We start from the raw sequence: 17,496 nt of genomic DNA on the forward strand, positions 1-17,496 counted from the left end.
CAATACAGAAACAAACTCATAGATACAGAGAACAGACAGATGGCTGCTATATGGGAGGGTTGGAGATGGAAACAAAAGAGAAAGGACAGAGGAAAGTAAAAATTGGTAGCTACAAAATAGTCATGGGGGGATGAAAACAGTATGGGGAATATAAATCAATAATGTAAAGATCATGTAGGGTGTCAGATGGGTACGGACTTATTGGGGGTTCACTTCATAGATTATATAAATGCCTAAGCACTGCACTGTACACCTGACACTAATGTAAAAAAAAGGACCTTCAACAAAGATTACTCCAACAAAGCTATCATTTAGAATTGAAGGACAGATAGAGAACTTCCCAAGCAAGAAAATACTAAAGTTCATTATCACCAAACCAGTATTAAAAGGAATCTTAGAGGAAATTCTTTAAGACAAGAAAAAAAATCAAAATTATGAATAAGAAAATGGCAATAGTTACATATCTATCAATTGCTTTCAATGTAAATAGATTAAATGCTCCAATAAAAAGATAGGGTGGCTGAATAGATAAGAAAACAAGACCCTCACATAGGCTGACTACAAGAGACTCACTTCAGATCAAAAGACACATACAGACTGAAAGTAAAGGGTTGGGAAAAAATATTTCGTGAAAGTAGAAATGCAAAAAAAAAGCTGGGGTAGCAATATTTATATCAGACAAAATAGACTTTAAAACAAAGGCCATACAGAAAAACAGACACATAGACCAATGGAATAGAATTGAGAACCCAGAAATAAAACCACATAAATATGGATAATTTTTGACAAAGAAGCTAAAAACATACAATAGAGGAAAGACAGCCTCTTCAATAAATGGTGCTGGGAGAATTGGATAACCACGTGCAAAAGAATGAAACTGGACTGCTATTTGTCACCATGTACCAAAATTAATTCAAAACGGATCAAAGACTTAAGCATAAGACCTGACACAATAAACTGCATAGAAGAAAACATAGGTACTAAACTTATGGACCTTGGGTTCAAAGAGCGTTTTATGAATTTGACTCCAAAGGCAGTGGAAGTAAAAGCTAAAATAAACGAATGGGACTATATGAAACTTAAAAGCTTCTGCACAGCAAAAGAAACCATCGACAAAATAAAGAGGCAACCAACTGAATGGGAGAAGATTTTTGCAAACACTGCCTCTGATAAGGGGCTAATATCCAAAATATACAAGGAACTCATGCAACTCAACAACAAAAAAACAAACAACCCAATTGAAAAATGGGCAAAGGACCTGGAGAGACATTTCTCCAGAGGACATACAAATGGCAAATAGACATATGAAAAAATGCTCAACATCACTAATCATCAGAGAAATGCAAATAAAACCACAATGCGATATCACCTCACCCCAGTCAGAATGGCTATCAGCAACAAGACAAATAGTAACAAGTGTTGGAGAGGCTGTGGAGAAAAAGGAACCCTCATACACTGTTGGTGGGAATGCAGACTGGTGCAGCCATTATGGAAGGCAGTGTTGAGGATCCTCAAAAAATTACGAATAGAATTACCATATGACCCAGCAATTCCTCTCCTGGGTATCTACACAAAAAATCTAAAAACATTTATGCATAAAGACAAATGTGCTCCAATGTGCATTGCAGCTTTATTTACGGTGGCCAAGACATGGAAACAACCAAAATTTCCTTCGATAGATGAATGGATAAAGAAGTTGTGGTATATATACACAATGGAATACTATTCGGGGGTAAGAAAAGATGAAATAGGACCATTTGTGACAACATGGATGGATCTTTTGATTATAATGCTAAGCGAAATAAGTCAGACTGAAAAAGCAGAGAACCATGTGATTTCACTGATATGTGGTATATAAACCAAAAACAAAAGAACAAGACAAACAAATGAGAAACCAAAACTCATAGACACAGACAGTAGTTTAATGGTAACCAGAGGGTAAGGGGGGAGAGGGGTTGTAGATGAGGGTAAAGGGGACCAAATATATTGTGATGGAAGGAGAACTGACTCTGGGTGGTGAACACACAATGGGATTTATAGATGATGTAATACAGAATTGTACACCTGAAATCTATATAACTTTAGTAACAATTGTCACCCCAATAAACTTGAATTAAAAAAAGTTTCATCTACTTAGCACACTCTAAGGCAACTTTATTTCCCAATTTCTACTAGGACACATAAACACAATAGTCCTCCAATGGACCTCTCATAAAGATCTCATTTGGTTATTCACTAAATTCACTGACATCATTTCCTGGCATCTAACTCAGTATATAATAATTCTTTATATTCACAGGTTTCTGAGGGCTGGTGTGAGGAGGGACTGTCTTAGAGTGAAAGTGAGCTGTGTTGCCTCACACATCTTGTATAGTCTAATGAACTAGGGAGGTTCCTGGGAGAGAACTATTACACCTAAGGAAAGTGAACCAGACAGACATTTCCATCAAGCTAAGCAGGGAGAGGGGATTTCTCCACACTATCATAGAACAGATTGAGGATTTAATTCATTTAATTCATTTCCAATTCATCCTCATTTCCAGATTGAGGATTAAATGATTTCCAGAGAAATCAGTGGAATGGACTTTCTCACCTTGAGGATACCCAGGGTAGAGGATGGATATGTGGCAAAGCAGAGAAATGAACTACCTACTCCTTAGCCCAGTGGACTTGTGAGTATAGGATAGATCTGGCTTTGGGAAATTCCCCAGTAGCTGAAAGGAGTACATAAGGGGTTGGGTTATGCATATGCCAGTGGGAACAACAGCTTGGAAAAATCTCACGAACTTACTGCCTCATCAAGTATGCACAGCAGCCCTGGGAGGTGATATCATCTTGATGAATATAATGATCTTTAAGGAGATGTATCTCACTATTAGGTTTATACTTCTAAATAAGAGATCCAGAGGTAAGCTAAAACTGAGATTCTGACACAAGTGTTTAGTAAGTGCTCACATTGTTTTTATCAGGTGATCAAGTTCTTTCATTAGGTAATATGTGTTTGGGTTTGAAAAATGAGAAAACATAGGTAAGAAAATAAAAATTATTCATAATTCTACCATAAAGGATGAACACTTTAACTTTTTACTTTATGTATTTAGACTGTGTTCACATATAAAATATATGATTTGAAGTGAAAAAGAATAGAGAATGCTTTTTTAAATTGCTTTATTAACTTCACAATATGTAATGAACATCTTTCCATGCAATAGGTAAAACTCCCCTGCTGACAGAAACTTACAAATTGGGTGAAAACACAACATTCAATTAGTACCTGGTAATAGGAGACCCACAGGAAACAAGTAACACCAAAAGGTTTACAATGAAGGTACATCACGAATATGTAAGTTTAGGAAGCAAGTGTGTGTCTCCCTATTAACTGCAGGGAAAACATCAGCAGTCAAGGCATAAGGCAAAACTCATCGTGATGGCCATGGCGAGGGGGGTCAGTGCTAACTGCCCGCAGACTATGACTCAGTTGCTTTTCCCTCAGCTTTTGCCTGAGTTGTCTCATCTCCTCCCCAACCCTTTCCATATTCTCTTCTCCCATCCTTGCCTGTGGATCTCCAAGCCTTTGAATCACATCCCATCTATACTGCAGGATGGGCTGCCTAACACGGAACCGCCTACGATTTCCTCTAGGTACACAATATTCACCAGCTTCCAAAGGGAGGGCCAAGGGCTCTCCTTTATTAGCATTTTGCTCCTTTTCATCCTGTTTTTTATTGTCCTGGTTGGCCTTTTCCATGTTGAGATTTTTTACTGCTTGTTCCTCTTTGGACGCCATTGCTCCTAGAAGACAAGAGATGAAATATTTTTTGGTGGACTGATCAGCACCGAGGACAGAGGCCCTACTGTGCACCTTTCAAGATTCAGAGCCCTGGATTTCAAAGGCATTTTAAAATTGCATATTTCCCCACCTGAGAGAGTCCGTACGCCCTCTAGGGGGCCCCCAGTCCAAGCTCTCCCCCATCCCTCGGGCTCCTCTCCCCTCCCTCGCCCCAAACCCACCATTTTCCCTGCGGATCCATGCCCAGGCCTCTGCAGGCACCAAAACGGAGGACGGGGTTGGGGGAAGGATTTGGGGTCTCAGGGCTTTCCACTCGTCCCCCACCCCCGCCCCCGCACCCACCTGGGCCTATCCTTGCCGTCTCGTCTTCCTCCCGATTCTCGCCGCGGGTGCGCCGCCCGGACACTTGGACCCGCAGACCTGCAGAGGGCTGGGGTGGGGGAGCCGGGGCCGCTGCAGCCGAGCGCTGGGCGCCCTCCGCCGCCTCACGGCGCCCCCGCGCCTCCCGCCCCCCGCGCCGCAGCCGGGCCGCTCCTTCCCTCGGCCACCCCCAAGCCCCAGCTGACCACCATTTTCGACCCCAAGAAGGACCGCGGGGGCAGGCGGGGCGGGAGACCGAGGGGCAAGTGTTTCCGAAGGGTCGTCGCCTTGGGCCGTCCAGCCCTCCCCCCGGAAAGGCCCACCATTTTCTGCCGCCACACGCGGGGCCGCTGCGGGGCGTGGGGGCTTCTGTCTCTGCGCTGCTTCGCCCCGGGGGACTGGACCGACCCCCCGAAGGGCTCCGCCTGCTCTCCACACCAACCCCAGGGAGCCGCTCCGGGCCCCTTACCTGGTCCCCCTGCGCCTCCGCCTCCTACTCTCGGGGCCACCCCCGGCCAGCACGCCCTCAGGGCCACCCGGAGCAGACGCCAGAAGGGAGCGAGCGATGGCCGGGTCTGACGCTGGAGCGAGGCGCGCCAGACTCAGCGTTGGTCGGTCACGTGAGAGTCCCTCGTCACTGCGAGCGGCGACGCCCCCGTCCCGCCCCTCTCCTGCTCCGGGGGGTCTGGAAGAGCCCTCGGCCGGCAACCGGCCCTGCCCCCGGCTCCCTTTTAACAGCACCAGCCTGGGCCCTATCGCTGTCCCTCCTTTGTGTATTCCTGGGCCTTTCTCTGCTGCCGGGGATGGGCTATATCTTCTCAGGGGCCTGTTGGCCATTCCCTCCGCTTCTCTGGGGACTTGCCTCTTCCCTCCCAAGCTCCCGGGACACGCCTCCTTCCACCTGCTGTTCTGTCTGCTGCCAGTGCTCTCCATTTTCCCTCCACTAAAATGCGTAGAAGAGATGTGTCAGGAAAACAACCCAGAAGAGTGGATTTTAAAACATTCTTAATATCTCTGTTTTGTCCCTTTCATATTGAACAAAGAAATCAATATACTTTCATAAAAAGGAAAAAATAAAGTTACTTTTATTTGGAAAAAAACATTAAAGTTAGAAAAAACAAACCACCTGTCTCTTCTGCTAAGTCATTATATAAATATAGACTCTACAGGCAGCTACTTTTTTAGAACTTGGAAAAGGACAGGGCAGCTGATGGTTCCTCTAGTGAGGGGCCCCTAGATACATGAGGCCCTTCCATGAGGAGAGCCAATGAGTGTATTGTGCAGCAGAGCCTTGTTGGATTTTCAGAACTGAAAAAACAAAGACTTCACAAAATTCTGGTTCAAAACGCAATAAGTGTGTCTTTATTTGCAAATCTCATGATAATGTATTTAGAGAATCCTGAAGGGTCTATAATAAACCCACTACAGAACTAAAAACTTAATCTAGCAAGGTTGCAGATTTTATATATATATATATAAACTGAGCAGTGTCCCTGGATGCTAGTAATGAATAATTGGAAATTGAAATTGTGTGTGTGTATGTTTGTGTGTGTGTGTGTGTATAAATTTTGATAGCTTCAAAAATGTGAACTATTTAGGGATAAGTTGAAGAAAACATGAAGAAAACCTATATACTGAAAACAATGAAATACTGCCAAAAGAAACTAAGACCAAAATAAATATAAAAAACCATGGCCCTGGATCAGGAAATTCAATACTGCTAAGATATCAATTCTCTACAAATTGCTCTATACATTCAGTACAGTCACAGTCAAAATTGTAGCACGCATCTTTGTATCTTGACAAACTTAACCACAAATATAGATGGAAAAGTAAAAGACCTAGAATAGACAAAATACTTTTGAAAAAAAACACCCACAAATATTGAGAATTGCATATCTGATTTTCAGACTTAAAATGTAGTAATAAAGGTAGTGTAGTAGTAGAGTGTACATAGACATTCGACTTACCAAAGTTAAAAAGTTCTCCTCTCTGAAAGACATGGTTAAGAAAATGAAGTGGGAATCTGGGGAAAAAATTTTACAACGTGTAACCAACAAAGGTTTTGTATCCAGAAGATATGTAAAGAACTCCTAAACTTCAAAATAAGAAGGCAAACTGCAATAAATATGATCAAAAGATTTGAACAAACATTTCACAAAAGTACATGTACAAATTATCAATGAACTCATGGAAAGATGCTCAATCTCTTTAATCATCAGGGAAATGTGAAAAAACCAGAATGAAATACAACTATACACCCATCAGAATTGCTAAAATTAAAAAGTCTGACAATCCCAAGTACATGTGAGGCCATGGAATAACTACAATTCTCATTCATTGCTGGTGGAAAGTTCAACCACATTGAAAGACTTCGTGACTGGTAGACTTCTTGACTGTTTCTTTCTTTCTTCTTCTTCTTTTTTTCTTATATAAATTTTATTGGGGAATATTGGGGAACAGTGTGTTTCTCCAGGGCCCATCAATTCCAAGTCGTTTTCCTTCAATCTAGTCTGGAGGGCGCAGCTCAGCTCCAAGTCCAGTTGCTGTTTGGGGCACAGCCCACCATCCCATGCAGGAATTGAACCACCAACCTTGTTATTGAGAGATCGCACTCTAACCAGTTGAGCTACCTGGCCGCCCCTCTGGAAGCTCAGCAGCAGCTTGCTGTCTTCAATCTAGCTGTGGAGGGTGAAGCTCACTGGCCCATGTGGGGCTCCAATTGGCAACCCTGTTGTTCAGAGCTCGCGCTCTAAACAACTGAGCCACCTGGCCACCCCTTGACCATTTCTTGAACAGTTACACTTACCATATGTCCCAGAAGTTTTACTCTTAAGAACTTTCCAAAACAGAATGCAAAATGCGTTTCCTCAAAAAGATTTGCACAGGAATGTTCACAGTAATTTCACTTATGATAGACCTGAAATTGATACAATCCAAACGTCCGTTAACAAGTGAATGGATGAACAAATTTTGATATATTCATACATTAGAATACTAATAAGCAATAAATGCAGCTAAAGAGGGAATTGGAAACTGTTATTTTCCAATAGGGATCACTGTCACCCAAACTGGACACTCATTGTTTGAGGTTCAACTGATGCTCACCAACTTAGTATCTGAGAGACCACTTAGAGATGACACTAGAGGTGTCATCTTCAAACTAAATAGCCAAAATTACCTGATAGCGCCTCCATATACTTTTTCTTTTCTTTTTTAATTAAAGTTTATTGGGGTGACAATTGTTAGTAAAGTTACATAGAATTCAGGTGTACAATTCTATAATATCATCTATAAATCCCATTGTGTGTTCAACACCCAATCAGTTCTCCTTCCATCACCATACATTTGATCCCCTTTACATTCATCTACCACCCCCCTCCCCCCTTACCCTCTGGTAACCAAAAAATTACTGTCTATGTCTATGAGTTATTGTTTCTCATTTGTTTGTCTTGTTCTATTGTTCTTTTTGGTTTATATACCACATATCAGTGAAATCATATGGTTCTCTGCTTTTTCTGTCTGACTTATTTCTCTTAGCATTATAATGTCAACATCCATGCATGTTGTCACAAATGTTCCTATATCATCTTTTCTTACCGCCGAATAGTATTCCATTGTGTATATATACCATAACTTCTTTATCCATTCATCTATTGAAGGACATTTTGGTTGTTTCCATGTCTTGGCCACCGTAAACAAAGCTGCAATGAACATTGGAGCACACGTGTCTTTATGTATAAATGTTTTCAGATTTTTTGGGTAGATACCCAGGAGAGGAATTGCTGGGTCATATGGTAATTCTATTCATAATTTTTTGAGGAACCTCCACACTGCCTTCCATAACGGCTGCACCAGTCTGCATTCCCACCAACAGTGTATGAGGGTTCCTTTTCTCCACAGCCTCTCCAACACTTGTTACTATTTGTCTTGTTGATGATAGCCATTCTGACTGGGGTGAGGTGATATCTCATTGTGGTTTTTATTTGCATTTCTCTGATGATTAGTGATGTTGAGCAATTTTTCATATGTCTATTTGCCATTTGTATGTCCTCTTTGGAGAAATGTCAGGTCCTCTGCCCATTTTTCAATTGGGTTGTTTGTTTATTTTGTTGTTGAGTTGCATGAGTTCCTTGTATATTTTGGATATTAGCCCCTTATCGGAGGCACTGTTTGCAAAAATCTTCTCCCATTCAGTTGGTTGCCTCTTTATTTTGTCGATGGTTTCTTTTGCTGTGCAGAAGCTTTTAAGTTTCATATAGTCCCATTCATTTATTTTAGCTTTTACTTCCATTGCCTTTGGAGTCAAATTCATAAAATGCTCTTTGAACCCAAGGTCCATAAGTTTAGTACCTATGTTTTCTTCTATGCAGTTTATTGTGTCAGGTCTTATGCTTAAGTCTTTGATCCATTTTGAATTAATTTTGGTACATGGTGACAGATAGCAGTCCAGTTTCATTCTTTTGCACGTGGCTATCCAATTCTCCCAGCACCATTTATTGAAGAGGCTGTCTTTCCTCCATTGTATGTTTTTAGCTTCTTTGTCAAAAACTATCTGTCCATATTTATGTGGTTTTATTTCTGGGTTCTCAATTCTATTCCATTGGTCTATGTGTGTCTGTTTTTCTGCCAATACCATGCTGTTTTGATTATTGTAGCCCTGTAGTACAAACTAAAGTCAGGGAGTGTGATACTTCCAGTATTGTTCTTTTTTCTTAAGATTGCTTTGGCTATTCAGGGTCTTTTGTGGTTCCAAACAAATCTGATGATTTTTTGTTCTATTTCTTTAAAAAATGCCATTGGGATTTTGATGGGGATTGCATTAAATCTGTGTATTGCTTTGGGTAACATTGCCATTTTAAACTATGTTGATTCTTCTAATCCATGAGCGCAGAATGTCTTTCCATTTCTTTGTGTCTTCTTCAATTTCTTTCAAAAATGTCTTATAGTTTTCAGCATATAGGTCTTTCACATCCTTGGTTAAGTTTATTCCTAGGTATTTTATTCTTTTTGTTGCAATTGCAAAAGGAATTGTTTTTTGTATTTCTTTTTCTGAGATTTCATTGTTAGTATATAGGAATGCAATGGACTTTTGTGCGTTGATTTTGTAGCCAGCAACTTTACTGTATTCGTTGATTGTTTCTAATAGCTTTTTGGTGGAGTCTTTAGGGTTTTCTATATATAGCATCATGTCATCTGCAAAGAGTGATCATTTAACTTCTTCATTCCCAATTTGGATGCCTTTTATTTCTTTCTCTTGCCTGATTGCTCTGGCAAGGACTTCCAACACTATGTGGAAAAGCAGAGGTGATAGGGGACAGCCCTATCATGTTCCTGAACATAGAGCAAAGGGTTTCAGTTTTTCACCACTAATTATGAGGTTAGCTGAGGGCTTGTCATATATGGCCTTTATTATATTAAGGTGTTTTCCTTCTATCCCTATTTTATTGCTTTAATCATAAATGGATGTTGTATCTTGTCAAATGCTTTTTCTGCATCAATTGATATAATCATCTGATTTTTGTCCTTTATTTTGTTTATGTGATGTATCACATTGATGGATTTGCGGATGTTGAATCATCCTTGTGCCCCAGGTGAACCCCACTAGGTCGTGATGAATAATCTTTTCAATGCATTGTTGTATTCGATTTGCTAGAATTTTGTTTAGGATTTTTGCATCTGTACTCATCAGTGATATTGGTCTGTAGTTGTCTTTTTTTGTTGTCCTTACCAAGTTTTGGTATCAGGGTATGTTGGCCTCATAAAATGAGTTAGGGAGTACTGTCTCTTCTTCAATTTTTTGGAAGAGTTTGAGCTGGATTAGTATTAGATCCTCTTTGAAGGTTTGGTAGAATTCACTAGTGAGGCCATCTGGTCCCGGACTTTTGCTTTTGGGAAGGTTTTGAATGACTGATTCAATTTCGTTACGGGTGATCAGTCTGTTTAGATTTTCCAGTTCTTCATGGTTCAGTCTTGGAAGGCTATATGTTTCTAAGAACTTGTCCATTTCTTCTAGGTTATTGAATTTGGTGGCATATAGTCCTTCATAATATTCTTGGATGATCCTTTGTATTTCTGTGGTGTCCATGATAACGTCCCCTTTTTCATTTCTGATTTTGTTAATTAGGGTCTTCTTTCTTTTTATCTTAGTGAGTCTAGCCAAGGGTTTGTCAATTTTGTTAATCTTTTCAAAGAACCAGCTCTTTGTCACATTAATTTTTTCTATTGTCTTTTTGTTCTCTATTTCATTTAGTTCTGCTCTGATTTTTGTTATTTCCTTTCTTCTGCTGACCTTGGGTTTCACTTGTTCTTCTTTTTCTAGTTCTTTAAGGTGTAACATGAGGTTATTTATTTGGGATTTTTCTTGTTTCTTGAGATAGGCCTGTAATGATATAAATTTCCCTCTTAAAACTGCTTTCGCTGCATCCCAAAAATTTTGGTAGGATGTATTTTCATTGTCATTTGTTTCTATGTATCTTTTGATCTCTCCTCTAATTTCTTCTTTGACCCAGTAGTTCTTTAAAAGTATGTTGTTTAATCTCCATGTATTTGTGTTTTTTTCCTGCTTTCTTTTTTGCAGTTGATATCAATTTCAAAGCCTTGTGATCAGAGAATATGCTTGGTATGATTTCAATCTTCTTAAATTTGCTGAGGCTGATTTTATGTCCCAATATATGGTCTATCCTTGAGAATGTTCCATGTACACTAGAAAAGAATGTATAGTCTGATGTTTTAGGATGAAGTGCTCTATATATGTCAATTATGTCCATTTCATCTAATGTGTCATTTAGGGCTGCTATTTCGTTATTTATTTTCTGTTTGGATGATCTATCCATAGCTGTCAATGATGTATTTAAGTCCCCTAGTATAATTGTGTTTTGGTCAATTTCTCCCTTTAGTTCTGTTAGTAGTTGCTTGGTATATTTTGGTGCTCCCTGATTGGGGGCATAAATATTGATGACTGTTATGTCTTCTTGTTGTATAGTCCCCCATACCATTATGAAGTGTCCATCTTTGTCTCTTGCTACCTTTTTCACCCTGAAGTCTGTTTCATCTGATATCAGTATGGCTACACCTGATTTTCTCTGGGTACCATTTGCTTGGCGTCTCAATTTCCACCCTTTCACTTTGAGTCTATGCTTGTCCTTGTAGCTGAGATGTGTCTCTTGGAGACAGCAGATGGTTGGGTTTAGTTTTTTGATCCAATGTGCTGCTCTGTGCCTTTCTTTAGTGAGTTCAGTCCATTTACATTTAGGGTGATTATTGATATGTGAGGATTTCCTGTCATTCTATCTTTAGTTTTCTGGTAAGGCTGTGTCTCCATTGTTTCTTTGCCTTTTTGTTGTTGTCTATTATTCCTGTGTGGTGGTATTCTATGATGGTTCCCTCTGTTTCTTCTTTTATTACAGTATATATTTCAGTTCTGGATTTTTTTTGAGTGGTTACCCTTAAGTTTATGTAAAAGTAAGTTTGATATTTAGAGTATTCCATTTTCTTCAGCACGCTTACTTTCTCTATTCCCGTATTCCGGTTCAGGCCTTTACTCTCCCCTTTTTTGAGTTCTGGTTGCCACAAATTGTCCCTGTTGTGGTGATCGAATAGCCTCCTTTAGTATTTCTTGTAGTGCAGGGCGTGTATTAGAAAATTCCCTCAGCTTCTGTATGTCTGGAAAGGTCTCTATTCCTCCTTCATATCTAAAGGATATCTCTGCTGGATATATTATTCTTGGCTCATAATTTCTCTCTTTCAATAGTTTATAAATATTTGGTTCCACTCCCTCCTGGCTTGTAGAGTTTCTGCTGAAAAATCTGATGATAATCTAATGGGCTTTCCTTAGTAAGTTACCGTCTTCTTTTCCTGGCTGCCTTGAGGATTCTTTCTTTGTCGTTGATTTTAGACAGCTTCAATACAATGTGCCTTGGAGAAGGCCTGTTGGGATTGAGGTAATTAGGTGTTCTATTTGCTTCTTGGATTCGAGGATCCAGTTCTGTCCACAAGTTTGGGAAGTTCTCATCGACAATTTGTTTGAATATATTCTCTGTTCCTTCTCTCTTTCTTCTCCTTCTGGTATGCCCATTATTCTTATATTGCTCTTTCTGATGGAGTCAGAAAGTTCTTGTAGAGTTCTTTCATTTCTTTTAAGTCTCAAGTCTCTTTCTTCTTCCATCTGTGTCATTTCCAGGTTTCTATCTTCGATGTCACTGATTCTTTCCTCCATCTGGTCAACTCTACTACCTAAGCTGGTTATTTCATTCTTAATTTCTTCTATTGAGTTCTTAATCTCCAGAAATTCTATTTGGTTCTTTTTAAAATTTCAATCTCTTTGTAAAATGCTCATGTTGTTCTTTGATTGTGTTTCTGAGTTCATTAAACTGCCTTTCTGTGTTTTCTTGCATCTCGTTGAGTTTTTTCAGAACTGCAATCTTGAATTCTCTGTCATTTAAGTCACATATTTCCATATCTTTAAGTTCCTTTTCTGGAGACTTTTCACTTTCTTTCTGAGCTGTCTTGTTGCCTTGGTTATTCATGGCAATTACTGATTTATTATTTCTCTTCCTAGACATCTACAGGAGTGGCTTCTGCAACAGGTTGATAGGAAGAGGTCTTTCTTTGTTTTCCAGTACTTGTTGGTAGAATGTTTTATTTTCTCTCCGACTGCAGCCTTTTTTTTTTCTCTCTCACATGGTAGCGCAATGTTTTCTCTGCACTATTCCAACTTCTCACTCAGTGGGGGGATTTCCTGGGAGATGGGCTTCTCCTCTGTTAATAGTTCACCTGGGTCACAGGGCGCAGTGTCCGAGTAGGTATGCAGAGAGCTTTTGAAGTTCCAAAGCTCTTCCTGCACCAGACTCAGAGCCCCTATGTTTCTGCAGTTCTGTTTACTCCTGCAGGTATCCACCCAGATAGGTGGGGTCAGGGGCGGGGTAAGTTGTGAGAGGTGTCCCAGAGCAATGGCGGCGACCACCACCATAGCCTGTCCTGCTTCCACAGCTCCCTCCCCTTTGCCAGAACTACTTGGGCTGCGAATCTTTGTCTGCGGTCCACAATTCTCAGAACTGCAAATATTCTGTTCTTTTGATCTGACACTGCTACTGTTCCACTTCTAGCACCGGGCACGTGGGGGTGGGGCGAGCTCTGGTAGGGTAGGGAAGGGAAGGCTAGTTTCAGTGCCTAAGGCTTCAGTTCTCTGCTCGGCGGTGAGGGCTTAAACCACCGTTTTCAGCCTTCTTCCCTCAGTCTCTTATCTGAGGTCTCTGCCGTGAGCGTTGGATTCAGCCATGTTATATGCTGCCCCCTCAGCCCTGTGGGCCATCAGTGGAGCCGTAGCAGTCTGAGTTCTTCCCTCTCCCACAGTTGCGGTAGCTCCGGGATGCAGGGAGCTCAGAGCACAGGTCTGCGTCCTGGGCCTGCGTGGCTCTCTCTCTGCACTTCTCCCTTCCCTCTTCCCCCACTTGCGCAATTTGCCCAGCTTTAGGTGAATTCAGTAGTGGGCCTTATCTTCTTGCCTGTCCACAGTGCAGGGAGGCTTTGTGGAGCTGTTGTTGTTCAGTTAGTTGTAAATTCCAGGGGAGCTTTACAGAGGCTCACCTCACACCGCCATTTTGATGACGTCTCATTCATTCTTATTGCACATGTTATACCATTACATGAATATAACATAACACATGTATTCATTTTCATCTTTATGGGTATTATTTCCTAATTTTTGGCTACCTACAAATAACACTGCCATTCACATGTTTGTATATTTCTGATGGGTATATATTAGGAATGGAACTGCTGAGTCATGGCTATCTGTATTTTCACCTTTAGTAGATAAAGCCAAAATGTTTTCCAAAGTGATTGCGTCAATGTACATTTCTATCAGCATATTTTCATCTGGATATGAGTTCTTTGTGAGTTATATGTGTGGTAAATACCTTTCCCAAACCATGGCTTGATTTTTAAATTTAGTCATAATATATTTTTTAAACTTTTTTTATGGAATATTCCAAATATATTCAAAGACAGTTTGGAGAAATGTAATGCAAGCTGATGTACCCACCACAAAGCTACAATAACTTTCAACTCATGGTAAATCTATTTCTATTCCCACCCACTCCTTTTCTACCATATTATTTCTTTTTTTTTATTTAAGTATAGTTGGTATATCATATTATATTAGTTTCAGGTGTACAATATGGTGATTCAACATTTATGTACCTTACAATATAATCACACTAAGTCTAGTAATCACACTAAGTCTAGTAATCATCTGTCACCATGCAAACTTATCACAATATTATTGACTATATTCCCCTTCACCTTTTTTACCCATCTCTCCATGCCCCGCCCCTCTGGCAACCATCAGTTTGATCTCTGTTTCTATGAGTTTGTTTTTGTTTTGTTTTGTTTGTTGGGTTTTTTCTTTTCATTTTTTTAGATTCCATATACATGTGAAACCATATAGTGTTTGTCTTTGTCTGACTTTTTTCACTATTATTCTGAAGCAAATTACAGACAGCATATAATTTCATCTGTTGATATGACTCTAAAATTGTATCTGTAAAAGATAAGAATATTTTAAACTTAATCACATCATTATTACACCTAAAATAATAACTCTTTAATATTAAATTCAGTATTCAAGTTTTCACTAGCTTTATAAATATCATGGTCTTTTATTTTACATTTGTTTAAATGAGGATCCAATACCACACACATTACCCTTTCTTGGTATGTCTCTCGGATCTCTTTTAATCCAAAATTTCGCCATTCATCACTTTTTAAAATATATTTTTATTATGGTGAAATATACACACACACACACACACACACACACGAAGACTGACAATTAAGTTCATACACTTGTTGCAAAGATGTTGCTAGTCTTTTTTGATATCAAAGGCATTATTGATTCTGCATTTGTACCAACTGGACAGTTAACCAAGTTTACTATTTGGAAGTGCTGAAAATGCTACATGAAAAAGTTAGATGACCTGAAGTTTTTGCCACGGTCATGACAATGGACCAGCTCACACTGCACTGTCTGTGAGTTTTTAGCTAGTAAACAAATAACTGTATTGGAACACCCTCCCTACTCACCTGATCTGGCCCGCAATGACTTCTTTCTTTACCCGAAGATAAAGGAAGTATTGAAAGGAAGACATTTTGATGACATTCAGGACATCAAGGTTAATACGATGACAGCTCTGATGGTCATTCCAGAAAAAGAGTTCCAAAACTGCTTTGAAGGATAGACTAGGCACTGGCATTGGTGCATAACTTCCCAAGGGGAGTACTTCGAAAATGACCATAGTGATAGTCAGCAAAGATATATGTAGCACTTTTTCTAGGATGTGTTCGCGAACTTAATTGTCTGAACTTGTGTGTATATATAACATTTTTAAGTGTACAGTTCAGTGGCATTAAGTACATTCACATTGTTGTGCAACCATCATCACCATCTATCTCCAGAACTTTCTTCATCTTCCCAAACTGAAACTCTGTATCCATTAAACAATAACTCTGCATTCTTTCCTTCCCCAAGCTTCTGGTATGAACTATTCTACTTTCTGTGTTTATGAATTTGCCTATTATGGATACTTCATAAAAGTGGAATCATGCAATACTTTTCCTTTTGTGCCCGGCTTGTTTCACTTAGTATAATGTCTTTAAGGTTCATCCATGTTGTAACATGTATCAGAATTTCATTCCTTTTTAAGATTGAATTATATCCCATATATGTGTATAACATATTTGTTTATCCATTTATATGTGAATGGATATTTTATGTATGGAAATGTACTTTGCTTATAATAATCTAGCCACCCTCACTTTTTTTGTTTGCTTTTTTAAAAATTTTCGTTCTTTTTCATTGTTTTTTCTTTTAGCCAACCCTACCTCTCATAATTAATGTTTCCATACTATTTCTTTTTCCATTCTTTTGATATTAGCCCAATTGTGTCTTTATATTTAAAGAGTGTTTCTCATAAAAGCACATAAGTGGCTAGCATTTTTATTCAATCTGTCAATCTCTCACTTTAACTTGGAGTGCTTAAAAATTAACGTTTGATGAAATTATTCATATGATTGAGTTTAAACCAAGTATCTCACTATTTGCCCATCTTTAATTGTTTCTTTTTACCCTCTTTCCCTGCTTTTAAAAAAAAAAATATCTAATGCTTTTTTACTATCCTATTTCCACTTTGGCTGATTAGCTATAAACCTTGGCTTTATTTTGGGGGCTTACTCTACAGATTACAATATGCATCATTAACTTATTACAACTTTTCATCAAATAATACTATACCAGTTCATTTAAGAACTGTACAATGGTGTACTTTCATTTCCCACCTCATCTCTTTCTTTCTTTCTTTCTTTCTTTCTTTCTTTCTTTCTTTCTTTCTTTCTTTCTTTCTTTCTTTCTTTATTTCCACAGGGCTCCCTCCTTTCAGGACCTACGTCAAACTTCAGCTATTTAGTGAGAATTTCTCCTCCCTTCCATTCAAAATTGAAACTACCACCCCCTGCACCCTCAATCTTCCCTTCCTACTTTACTTTACACATAGCATTTATTACCATGTAACAGGTTCAGCTTTCCATCTGTCTGTCTCTCCCCCGCTAGAATATCAAATCCACAAGGATGGATTTTTATTCCCTCCTTGCTCTCCAGGGTCTAGGACAGTGCCAAAGCACCAGGGGCAACAAATATTTGTTGAATTAATAAATTCATACATGGGCCTGGTGACCTGCTACATGCTAGAGATATAAACAAGACCAAGCTGCCTTCCCTCAAGGGGCTCACAGTCTAACGGGGGAGGGACAAAGACAAGTAAACAATACACCAAGGCTGGGGGAGGAGAAATGGGGAGTTGTTTAATTGTATATAGTTTCAATTTTGAAGGATGAAAAAAGTTCTGCAGATCTATTGCAGAACAGTGTTAATGTACTTAACATTACTAAATGGTACACTTAAAAATGGTTAAGGTAGGTGATGTCATAGGAATGGCGGGAGCAAGGTGGTCTTCTTGAGTAGTTCTCCGGAACTCACCACAAATTGAACATCTATAACCCATCAAAGGACTCTCTGCACATCACACAGAACAGCTAAGAGACTCCTACGAGGATTACTTAAAGGTGGGCAAATTGGGCGAGCAGAGAAACACGGAAGAGAGCGGAGTGGAGACCACGGGCCCCCCACCCCAGCTGCGGAGACTCAGGGCATCCCAGGACAGATCAGAGACCACAAGAACCAGTAGGTTGGCTCTTTCCCTGCATCCCACAGCTGATCTCTCCTGCCCAGAAAGCAGAACATCCAGTCTTTGAGGCAGTAACCTCAGCTGAGACCTCCAGCTGGGCCCTAG

General features: G+C 39.7%; 1 protein-coding gene across 2 annotated transcripts; it reads right to left on the reverse strand.

Annotated features, from left to right (window-relative positions):
• Nucleotides 1-3,151: 3,151 nt before the first annotated feature.
• Nucleotides 3,152-5,119, reverse strand: LOC109439301 (protein BEX1). 2 transcript variants are annotated; one of them, XM_074323741.1, is made up of 3 exons: nt 4,620-5,119; nt 4,133-4,220; nt 3,152-3,792 (listed from the first exon to the last, which is right to left on the reverse strand). In XM_074323741.1, the coding sequence occupies exons 1-2, from the start codon at nt 5,081-5,083 to the stop codon at nt 4,139-4,141; spliced, it is 546 nt and encodes a 181-aa protein (XP_074179842.1). In that variant the 5' UTR covers nt 5,084-5,119; the 3' UTR covers nt 3,152-3,792; nt 4,133-4,138. The 2 variants fall into 2 exon arrangements, with proteins under 2 accessions (XP_074179842.1, XP_074179843.1); XM_074323742.1 differs by having other exon boundaries at nt 4,620-4,758.
• Nucleotides 5,120-17,496: the final 12,377 nt, after the last annotated feature.

Source organism: Rhinolophus sinicus, chromosome X, assembly GCF_036562045.2.
Source record: "Rhinolophus sinicus isolate RSC01 chromosome X, ASM3656204v1, whole genome shotgun sequence".
NCBI classification, from domain to species: Eukaryota; Metazoa; Chordata; class Mammalia; order Chiroptera; family Rhinolophidae; genus Rhinolophus; species Rhinolophus sinicus.

Excerpts from the sequence above, each read along its gene's own strand:
- LOC109439301 (XM_074323741.1), bottom strand. The coding sequence starts at position 5,083 with ATGGAGAGCACTGGCAGCAGACAGAACAGCAGGTGGAAGGAGGCGTGT. Across the intron at positions 4,221-4,619 it reads CGGAGGCGCAGGGGGACCAG|CCCTCTGCAGGTCTGCGGGT; the intron begins GTAAGGGGCCCG and ends CCCCCACCCCAG.